The following is a 12,156-nucleotide window of genomic DNA, read 5'->3' on the forward strand; positions in this document are numbered from 1 at the left end:
ATTGTCCTCTGTCTATTTGTTAGGAAATTTGATTGAAATACATTTGCATTTCAGTCGACTGTCAAATGGACAGTCCCAGACTTCGCACACCACGAACTACCAAGGCACGTGTGCACCAAGGCGGAATAGCACCGCTCCTTACTATGAGGGGCTTCTGTCGGGCACTCTTCTGTGCAGCTTCACATGCAACTAGTTAAAGCATCTCCAATAGAAGATGCAAATTTAGGGTTGGAAAACAGGAGATGTAAAAATTTACATCTTCAAAACGTGTTTTTTGTATCTTAAAAAAATGCCAACTCCAACAGAAGATGTATATTGGAGATGCAAATGGATATGTAAATCTATACTTCAACTACTACTTCTTCATTTGAAACCTATATTTCAAACATAGAAAATTCAACTACTACTTCATTTCAAACATAATTAAACATAGTTCTAATTCATAAATACATAGGAAACTCAACTACTACTAGTTCACCTACTACTAGTTCGAGGTACTACATTCATCTACTACTACTAGTTCGAATTACTACTACTTGAACTACACTGAAGATGAAACTAGTCCTTGTCATCGGAGTTCTCGAACTCCTTCTAGAACTGATCCTTGTCCGGGTCGTCATAGCCCTTAGCCTCCTCCTCCGAGTTGCCCCAGTCCTCCTCCAAGGACTAGACGGGGATGACCTTCGAGGGGCCGGCCTCATCCTCCTTGTTCTTCTTCTTCTTCTTCTTCTTCTTCTTCTTCTTCTGCTCGGCCTCGCACCTCTAGAAGAACTCCTGCCTGGCCTGCTCACGAGTGAACCTCGCCATCGCTGCCTCATCTCTATCGCTCGGACTGATGACAATTGCGGCATCTTCTTATTCTTGTTCGTCATGATCTCTTCCATGTGAATGCCCCCTGGCACGAGCAACTCCGCATCCGCCTGGGTCTCACTCTCTCGGAAGTTGAGGTCCTTCGTAGGCCTCCCGGCACGCCACACCGCCACGTCGTAGGCACGCACGGCCTCGTGGAAGGTGGGGTACGTGCCAAGCCAAAAGCGGCGGCCGGCATCAGAGAACTCGACCCTGCAGTTGCCGGAGGGCTTCGCCCTCACACCAAAGAACCCCGTCTGGCCCCTCGGCATCATGGCGTCGATGGGGCGGGCTAGTGGGGTGCGGTGCAGCGATCGAGGTGGTGTCGGGGCGGAGGAGGCGGGGCCGGGGCAGAGCGCGACGGTGCCGGGGCGGCAATAGCGGGGTCGGGGTGGAGGGGGAGGGGTCGTTGCGGAGCCGTGGCGGCCTGGCGGGGTCTAGGTGGAGCAGGGTCGGCGATGGAGCGGGCGGCCCGGCGCGGTCTGGGCGGAGCAGAGCGACGGTGGCCCAAATAGGGCCATACAACGGTTGGTGGGAGCCGAAAGTGGACGGAATCGGGAGCAGACGGCGAGGTAGAGGTTGATCCGCGGCGAGGCAGCGGCGGCACACTGATTTGGGTGGCGGCCGAGCGCGTGTGCGGCAGCGGGTGGCGGGAGGATGAAGATTGGGGGGAGGTTGCAGTTCAGCAGTTGGCGGGAGACCGCGTTTTGACATCTCCTGGAGGTGGACATGCAAATTTGCATCGCGAAGTGTTATAGAGATGTAAATTTTTTTTGCATCTGCATCATCTGTTGGAACACTATTTTTGGCATCTGGAGATGCAAAAGTTATGTATTTTTTACATCTACATCTTCTATTGAAGATGCTCTTAGCAACTTCACATGCAACTCTGACATTATGTGCACACACATGGAGAAAGTTCTCTTGCCACACATGGATATGCGTCGATCTCTTAGTGGCTTACGGGCACAAGTTTATTGATTACTGCAGGCGATCAGTCAGAGCCTAGTTGGATGATGCGTTGACAGATGCATGAGAGAAACACGTCAAGATGGATGAGCAAAAAATACAAATTAGTGTTATACACATGCAAAACAACGAGATGCGAACTCAGATAGAAATGTTTAAGAAATTTCGATATGCACTCCATACTGCTGTGATGATTTGATAAGTAATCCCAGCTGGATCAGTAGCGGGAATTCTTCTGGTTGAATCCATTGCACTGATGATGTTTTGAACAATACCAATGAACAATGGGCAGTTAACTATTAGTTAAGTTCTTAGTATTATGCATATAGTCAAGATCAGCCCAATGCAAGCAGATACCACTAATTTCAATATGTTAAAAGAATAATAAGACATAAAGTAAAGATACGAACTTATACACATAAGTTGTGATCCCCCCCCCCCCCCCCCTTACTTACTAGCAGTCTGTGTAGTTAGAGTGAGCGCCACTAATTACTGTACTAATGTGACATTTATTAAATTCCCTAAAAATATGAGAACAAGCCACCCTAAAAAATTGGCATGTAATGAAAAATGTTCTATAACATTGGTACGAACTTTTGAAGTTATAGAGAAAACAATGCTACCATCTAGCTCTCTCAAACCAAACACACTCCCCCCATATAAAATAGGATAATTCATTCGATATGTAAGCAACATATATCAAAACCTTTGTATAACACTTTCACATACTGACCACAACTTCAAGTGGTTATATAATGACACCATGGCAGAATTCATAGCTAGTTTCTATTATTTTAGAGCAGCTGTTGTATTTTCTATGATTTCAATATGATAAATCAGACTAGCAGTGTGTACTCTCTTTCTAGGCACTAATGGCTTCTACGAACCGTGTGTGCATTAAAATGTGTGCTGCTAAATTCCCTACAGAAATTAAAACAAGCCCAAATATTATACCCAAATTTAGGCATGTAACTAACAATGGCCTATAACATTATACAAATATATAAATAGTATACTAGGAGCGTTCCTTTAGCATGGGCACTGCTAGTCACCACTTCTACGTCGGCGGCGCGCCCATGGACCTAAATGCTGCTAATTGTGGTTATACAGACAGCCCCCTCACGGGATTGCGGAATAACTCTACGAACCCAAGCCTTCCACCAGGCTCTACCTCTCGAGTATTGTCGATGCTCTCTCTTCCTCCCTGGTGACCCTCATTCTCCGTTGTACTGTCGATGCCGTCCCTGGTCGCCGCACGACACGCATCCTTGCTGTTCTCCTTGTCATCTTTCGACACATCATCGTGTCAGTACGCCCGATGCCCGTTGCCGATGTTCTCACCCACGAGCCCTATAGAAGTCTGGCGTCTACCATCCTCACCATGTCCTCGTCCCCGGCCGCCATCCTCGCCACCCCTCGATCCACCGCTTGGGAGATTTTCGCCCCATCGGATGATAGATTATGCGTATATAATACTCCTTCCGTCCAAAAATACTTGTCCGAGGAATAGATGAATCTAGATGTATTTTAGTTCTAAATACATCCATTTGTATCCATTTCTCCGACAAGTATTTTCGGACGGAGGAAGTACGTTTGGATTAAGTAGTGTATATTGGTAAGTGTTTGTTTAATTTGTAATGTAATGTATTACTGTAGATTTTATTTGTATGGAGGTTAGTGTATAGTTTTAACTTTATTTTTTATTTTTCCTTGATATATTTGAATTCCTAGCATTCTATTGCCGTAATGGATGGATGTTACCCAACATGTGTCATCGATTATCTAAATAACAACCAATCAAACAACCTAACATATAATTATTTATCCCAAATAATAAGTGCCACACGTGTGGCACAAATCAATATTGTCCAAATGCCCCATTACCATCCATTTTGGCGCATCAAACAGATGACATGACTGGAATCTTTCTGGTTTATCGGACTTTAAAATGTTTTATCTCTTAAATAGAAAATCCGATAAAAAATCCATTTTCATCACTAAATCCCTCTCGACGAGATCTTCAAAACTAGATACCATATTGCTATGTTTTGACGACTCTTTTTGGCCGAAAGTTGCCATGATGTTGCACTGAAGTTGTCATAGTGTTTACACTAAAATTGACATGATATGTTTTTTCTAGATTTAAAGCTACAATTGTATTTCAACTATTATTGGAAAATTTTATTAACTGACCATGTAAATTTTTAGTAATTAACCACGGAAAATTTAATTCATGGATCATGGCAATTCATCATGTTAAATTTAGTTTATAGATCATGGCAATTTTAGTTTATAGATCACGTCAATTTTAGTATTTTGACCATGGCAATTCTAGTATTTTGAGCATGGAAATTATTTTTGTACGAACCATGGCAAATTTGAGTGCATGTATCATGGCCAATTTTAGTAATTCACCATGTCAATTTTAGTTTCTAGTTCATGGAAAATTGGAGTCATTGACCATGCATTTTTAAAGTAATTGACGACGGATTTTTCTTAATTATGAACCATGTCAAAATTATTTTATGGATCATGGAAAATTTTAGTAATTCACAATGGCAAGTTTAATTTCTTAATTCCCTTTTTGTAACATGTCAAAATTTACTTTAAACATGGAAGAAAAAGTAGTTCAAACATAATATCACAACTTCAATGTAAACATCATGACAATTTATACGCAAATAGACATGGCAACTTTTGACCGCAAAAAGATATCATCGAAAAATATTGATATGAGATCTAGTTTTGAAGTCCTCTCCGTGGCGGATTTAATGGTGAAAACAGATTCAATCTGATTTTTCATATAAGAGATACAACATTTTAATGTTTGAAAAACCCAAAAGATTCCCGCTGACACCATCTGTTTTTGTCCCTATTTGCATACATGTGTGAAGTAAAAAAATGATGTGTCACGATGGGTGGTTAGAAGGACGTTCGACCAGACCTCCTTCAGCCCATACATGTGGCACTTATGTGACACCCCAAAATTTTAACCTTTGTTTTACTAAGTAAATTTTGCCAGGAAAATTAAACTTTTCATTTTTCTGGGTTTTCTTTGATTTCAGTACCATCCTTTCTTGGATTTTTATGGAGTTTTATCCCAAGTGAAAGTTTCCAAATATATTACTGGACTTGTTTTCTCCCTCGAGAAAAACATTTCTCTTAAAAGTGGATTTAATTGCATAACTAATTCTCCCTGAGATTTATTCCTTGAAATGATTTTTTTTAAAGTTTCAGGACCCAATTTGCACTGCAACCTCTTGATATATTTATCTAAAATTTTCAACAAAAATTGGAGGTGTCATGTGATGTTTTTAAATCACTTTTATGCAAAAATATATTTCATTCTTTTAATATTTTGAGCTCTACACCAAGTTTAAAAATCTGGTCCAGAGAGCAATTTTTCACTACAACCTAATTAAATATTTCTTTAAAACTTTGACCAAAATTGTGGGATGTTAGTAGTGGTATGTAATTCAACTTTATGCATAAACCCTTATATGTTCTTTGAAAAATTTGAGTGAATCAACCTCTTTTGCTTTCTGGTCCAGTTTGGCTTTTTCTACTGCAACCCTAGTTAAATTTGCTCTAGTACTCTTGAGCTTTCTCCTGCTTGTAGCCCATGCTACAAAACCCTTAAGTCCAGAAGAGTGGACCCATTGGAGAATTTTTAGTGCTTGCAACCATGCCGTTTTCTTTCTGTCCAAAACTGATGTTTTGCAAAACTTCCACTAACAAGTTTCTGATTTTGTCAAACTAACCTCACCACCCTCTCTTTCAACTAAAGAGACCCCAATCTGGAAATTTGTGCCACCCCAAGAATTGCCTAGATGCCTTTGGCATTTTGTCAAACACCCTATGTGCACAACCAGATTTGGCATGATTTCAAGTTTACATTGTGAACTTGATCCCCTGACTAGACCAGCATGTCACATGGATTTTCCCAAGCCTATAGCCCCACCCTGCTAACTCTCTTGTGGATTGGAGCCCCCTAGCATGCCCTGGCATTTGGTCGAACACGTCGCGTGCGTGCTCTGGGCGCGCCCAGAGCGCACGTTTTGCACGCGCGTGCACCGAGCCGCCGCGTCGCACTGCCGTCGCCTCGCGCTCGTTCTGGCCCTTCCCCGCTCGCAGCCAACACCCCGCCCCTTCCCCTCGCCGCAGAGCCACCCCTGGCACTCCACAGGGCCACCGTCAGGTCGGCCACGGCGGCAAGCGGCCGGCCACAGTGGCTCCTGCCCCGGTCGGCACCGCCCGAGCCCCCCGGCTCGCCACCTGCCCCCTGGAGCAGCGCGAGCTCATCCACAAGCGTGTCCCCTAGCGCTTGTCGCTGCCACGACCCCCTGCAACAACAGAGAGGCGGTTCGTCGGTGACCTTATCCACTGCCGCCGCGGAACCGACCTCGTTGCACTATAAAGAGAGACCCCGAGCTCATCTGAGCACCCATGCGACCTCAGTCCACTCCCCTAGTTCCCCCGTAGCCAACAATCGAAGAGAAGAGGTCGTCTTCCCCAGCTCCGGCAGGATCAGCCGCCGACGCCCTCCAGTCCATTCGGTCACAACCCGAGCCCCTCCCGTCAAACTAGCGCCACCATTAGAATCCCCGTGATCCCGCGCAGCTGCCCAACACCTCAATCCAGCTTGGGAACCACCATAGCCCCGGCCCCCAAAAGCTCCCGAGGCCACCTTCGCCGAGGAGCTCGCCGCCGGCAGCTCCCTCCGGTCTGGCGACCACCGGGAGGACCTCCCTGGGGTGGCGGATCCATCCCCGCCCTCGGCGCCCCGCGAGGAGACGCCAATCGCCGGAGTCACGCCCCCCCTCTCGGGCAGAGGAAGAAGAGGGAAAGGAGACCGGTCAAACCTGACCAGTAGGCCCCATGGACCCACTGTCAGTGACCCCGCACCGGTCCACGTGTTTAAGTGAAAGCGCATCACCCCAGAGTACGTCTCCTCTGCTCGAAAGCGTATTCTCATCGAAGCGTTTTTCTTTTTTCTATTTTATTTTAAAAACAGAATTTGACCAAAACTTTGACGGGCTATAACTTTCAAAATATGAATCCAAATGACTTGAATCTTTTTCTATTGTTCCTCAAATATTGTCTAGTTTATTTTCATATTTATTTCAAAATTTCCCAAGCAACTTTTTTGTGCTGTTTTTAAACTATGTGTTAATTTAAATATTTCCAAAATTAGGATTTGTGGGAGAGAGAAGAAACTTTCAAAGTTTTGGAATGCACCCTGACTCTCCACACCTTGAAGGCAAGCATTTCTGAACTCAGGCATAATATTATCGTGTGTTGTTTAATACAGTTACAACACCACCGTGACACGGAGTATCCGTTATGTGTTTGTGACGTTATGATCATACGCTTTGAGTGCAAAGATGAAATTCTTTTTTGCTGTTGGAAATGGACATACTTGTGATAGCAATCACCCTCATATGCCTCTCATGCCTACCAGGAAGGATCCGGGAAAGTCTCTGTCTTGGGTAGACGCGAGCTTGTCCCTCGTCGAGACGGTTATGACCGGCGGGGCAGCGGGAGATATGATGAGTGGTGGTTGTGTCTGATGGATGTGAAATATTATCCTTGAGCTAATCATGCAGGAAATACTTAAGCCTCCTGAGTCGGCCGTAGATCGAGTCTTGTTCCAGTAACCCCCATACTTGTTTCGTGCTGCCACTTGTCCCTGCCGTAGGTAGGGTACGGTTCAGTAAGTTGTCAACCCCTGTCTAGCACACACCGTACAGAGAGACCGCGATGAGGGTTCCATGGCCCTGGATTAAAGCCAGTCATCCGTTCCGGGGGCATGGGTGTTTTCGGTTGTAGCCGAAGGGGGTAGCTCCCCCAGTTTGCGCACAGTATAAATTTTGTGATCCCATGCTAGTCGAGATTGTAGCCTCCCCACTTAGAGTTTTGCTTAACAGGTGTCAAGGATGATTCCAGACACTGGTGAGTTAGGCTGGTGTGTGTGGTCAGGTGTGTTTTCAATCAAAAGACCGTGGACGGAATTAGTCCCGATGGACTAAAGGAATCCGTTGCTAGTGGGTAAAGAGTACTCCCTCTGTAGAGATATTAAACCTATTCGAATAGCCGTGTCCATGGTTAAGGACTACAGTCTGGGATGGGTCAAGTGTCGGTCTTAGTGTCGGTCTTCGGAGGAGAAACCATTAAACCAGAATATTGATCATGACTTATGACGCATGATGGTTATGATTATTATTATTATGGACTAACCATTTATGTTATTTGAATTATTGAGTATCCCTAGGACGGTTCTACCTCCTGGATATTCAATATGATTATTTTTATACATAAGCCCTTTATGTGGTGTCGCACAGACGCCCGACCGTGGCATGCTTGTCATTTCATTTACTTATAAGCCCTTTATGCGGTGTCGCACAGACGCCCGACTGTGGCATGCTTGATATTTTATCTACTTATAAGCCCTTTATGTGGTGTCGCTTAGACGCCCGACTGAGGCATACTTTATATTGTTATCCTTTCGAGGCGTCGCTTCAGACACCCGATCGGTGCATTCTATTTCTACTCGCTGATTGCATATTCATATATGACATGATTAACCTGCTTGCATGCATCATGAGCTTCATTTATGACTGACAAAGTAATCATGGAATATTTCAAAGCATGATTATCAGTGGCTATATTATACCTGTGTTCTTAATGTTTGCGAGTACATTCAAAGTACTCACTGGCTTGTCCCTGGCTATTGTCTTAGCCAGATTTCTTGCGTGGAAAGGAACGTCGCGATGACAGCCCCGGAACCTACGCAATGGAGATAACTGCCTCACGAAGATAGGAGTTATCCTGGTCAGCTGTTCCTGTGGGAAATGGAGTCCCATAGACGCCGATGATCCGCAAACCGCTTCCGCCATCAACCACTAGAAATCAATTGTTGTACCCATAGGCCAGAATGGTCTTGTACTACATATTTTGTAGTTTGCTTGGAGTTTCTGTAACAAGTTGGTGTCTCATCAGCTAACAATAATCCTAGGACTGGTGAGCACAAGGGCCGCTTTTGGGAAATTAATATCCCGAAAATCCGGTCCTAACAACTTCTCAGGGTCCTTATTTATTCTACCATATGGAAAACTTTAGCTCAATGCACCGACAACACGCGGCATACGCCACGCGAGCATGGCTAGCTAGTCACCAACAAACAGTTAACATCAATGAACTTCAAGAAAAAACAATTAACATCAACACTATGAGATGAGTTGGTATTTCCATCTACAAATTTATGACGTATAACCGAAAAAGGCTCTCGCCCCACTTTTATATATAAAGCAACGACCATCCAACCCAGTGCTTACAACTTGACACCACACAAAACACACCGAAGGCAAGATACAATGGTGCAAATTTGCAAAAAAAAAAAAGATACAATGGTGCAAGACACGGCTACATCGCCCAAACCACACACGAAGAGATGAAGCTGCGCCCAACGAACCGAGGACTCTAAGACGGCGCCTCCAAGAAGGTTACGGCACCGGAGTGTTGCCGACGCCCGATCCAAAGGATCAAGCTATTCACGCCGAAACCACCGGAAGGAAGCCACAACGATGCCGTCAAAAAGTATACGACGCCAACGGACGCCATCACCGTCGGCCTGGCCAAGGCCAGACATGGAATGACCGAGGCAATAAAACCCCGCCTCCGAAAAGTGGTGCGACCAATCACGAGGACACCCGCCGCACCATCCTCATTGAACATCGAGCACCGGTCACCATGCCCCTCTCACGACCATGATAACCAGCCCACACCTGTGTCGTGGTGTCGCCCACGAGCACTGCACCTCCCACCACCAGGCCCGCCACCCCAGCATCCAAGATCCCAACACCACCCCAGTTGAGACGCGCAGCTACGCCGGCGAAAGTGATGAGCGGAAGATCCCTCCTGTCCCACCCTTGGGAAGCCACCATGATGGATGGTGATGGGGAGTGGACCGAGGGCTGAACTAGGCCGCTTGCAAATGAGCCGAGGCTTGGCTAGGTGCCAGTCGTTGCCGTAGCCAAACATGCTGATCTACCGTGGATCAACCACGCCGTACGAAGGACACCGCACCCAGGGGACAGAGCCACACCGCGCCGCTGCCATCCATGACAGGAGCAGCAGCAACATCGGGCCACTACCCAACCCACGTCGCCCTCCAAGATCCATGCGTCGGATCTGTCTAGCACGCACCACACGTTGCCCATATCTGGAGAGCCGGGCGCCTGCCACCGCAGGTCACAGCACCACGCACTCGCCCGCGAGCAGCCTACCACGACACCGTCGCGACAACCAGCACCGCCGCCTGTCAGCGCTTAGCGCCGCGCCCTGAGCAGGTCAAATCGACCCGCGAGGGGGAGAAGGCTCCCTGCCGCCGAGAGGAGGAAGGTGGGGGTCCGGGCCCAGTGGCGGCGCGTTGCCTCCCCTGCTGCCTACATGATCGTCAAAGGAGTGGATAGGGGGAATACTTGCTTCTTCACCCTAGCGTTTTCCATGATAAATACCATTTACAGCGTATAATGAATCCAATCCAGCCAAAAAAATGAAAACATGGACGAAGGCAGCCTCACCCGTCTTTTTAAAAGAGAGGAATTGGTCGTTTCATACTCATGTATTTGTATTTATGTATACAATCCACATTGAATCATTGGCATGTTAAAGTCAATTAATTATCTACAACTACCAATAGTACCACAATGAACCATTCCCATGCAATAAAGTCAATCCTCACGATTGGCCGCGCCACCGCGCATCATCTGGCTGAACTCCTTGAAGTCGACGCGGCCGTCGCCATTGGCGTCGACCTTGTTGATCATCTGGCGGCATTCCTCAACGGTGCGACCCTGCTTGAGGCCGAGGCTTGCCAGCACGGACCGCAGCTCTTCAATGGTGATGTAGCCGTCACCGTTCTGGTCGAAGACACCGAACGCCTCCCTCATCTCCTCCTCCTCGTCGCCCATGTTGCCACCGTTAGGCCCATCGCCTTCATCGAGGATGGAGCGATATAGTAGGCCGAACTCCTCGACGTCGATGCAGCCATCACCGTTGGTATCAATCTTGGCCATGGTTGCGTCCATCTCGTCGTCCGCGATGTAGATCCCTAGGTTCTTGAGCAACTCACCTAGCTCCTTCTTGGTGATCTGGCCGTCACCATTCTTGTCGAACATCTGGAAGACCTTCCTTAGCTCCGACTCATCCACCCTGCTGCTCATGATTTTAGCTCTTGGCCGTTCTATTTGCATTATATGTCGTGCAATCGAATGCCCATGGGGTTAATGTTGGAAACGACGTTGGCGAAGTAGTCGGTGATTGGTTTTGTTTTCGAGGAGAATAGGCTGTGTGGTGTGGAGGGAATAGCGGTGCCTCTTTGCCAAGAGAAGAGAGATGGAATTAAGGTGTGGCTTAGTTCTTTTTTTGGCCATACTAACTATTCTGGACATTGAATGCACACCTTTTTGTCTATTTCTTATCTCTTTTGTCTAAAAAAAGACAAGGTTTAGTCTCTTACCTCAAAACTAGTTGAATGCCCGTGCCTTGCCTCAAAATATAGAAATAGAGATATTAATCAAAGCATAGTGAAAAAACTCAAAGTATCATTATAATTTACAATGTGTATGATGATTGTGTTGCGACAAATATTGCCTTAAACTTACCAAATAAGCAAAACCCAAGTGACTTGTACAGTTGTACTTAAATTTCAAGTGCACATATATACATACTAGAAGAACGCCCGTGCGTTGCAACAGGGCCACATTAACTTTAAAAGTTCAATATCAATTATGTTAACTAGTCATCAACCCGTGCCCCAGCACGGGCTAGCTAATGTTTACTATTTATGACTTATGAAACTGAAGAAGTAAAGTTTAAGGGAAGAATAATAATGTTATAAACATGTAATTTTGTTCAATGATCCCGGGAAAATAGGATTACAATTGTTTGATGAAGTTGTGATTAGATGGTTTGCATGAATTTTTCCCTTTTGGTCGTCCCATTTCTCATAATTTTCAACTAAGTTATTTATTTGACATGAATATGAAGGCGGTATTGCTGGTCCACATAGTTGCAAATGTGAAGTTCGTTTTATATACATTTTCCTCTAACGATCTAAAATTTTAAAATTACATAATTTCTGGGAATCTATGTTTACTTGTAACAGATTGGGAGGTGCGTTGAAAATACACAATTTACAAAATATATGGGAATCTTATATTTCTTTATGCTTCTTCATGAAATATCATTTTATTATCCACAAATCTGTTGAATATGTTTTTTCGTGATTCCTGCAAAGGCATATTATTGTGTCAAGATGAGAGGGCAATCATTTGC

General features: G+C 45.4%; 1 protein-coding gene across 1 annotated transcript; it reads right to left on the reverse strand.

The window, feature by feature from the left end:
- Positions 1–10,422: 10,422 nt before the first annotated feature.
- On the reverse strand, positions 10,423–11,767 carry LOC123151662 (probable calcium-binding protein CML28). The gene has a single exon (XM_044571337.1). It carries the CDS (start codon positions 11,070–11,072, stop codon positions 10,551–10,553), a length of 522 nt encoding a protein of 173 aa, XP_044427272.1. The 5' UTR covers positions 11,073–11,767; the 3' UTR covers positions 10,423–10,550.
- Positions 11,768–12,156: the final 389 nt, after the last annotated feature.

Source organism: Triticum aestivum, chromosome 7A (genome assembly GCF_018294505.1).
Source record: "Triticum aestivum cultivar Chinese Spring chromosome 7A, IWGSC CS RefSeq v2.1, whole genome shotgun sequence".
Taxonomy (NCBI): domain Eukaryota; kingdom Viridiplantae; phylum Streptophyta; class Magnoliopsida; order Poales; family Poaceae; genus Triticum; species Triticum aestivum.

Bases quoted from the DNA above. Each gene is read 5' to 3' on its own strand.
- LOC123151662 (XM_044571337.1), bottom strand. From the start codon at position 11,072: ATGCAAATAGAACGGCCAAGAGCTAAAATCATGAGCAGCAGGGTGGAT.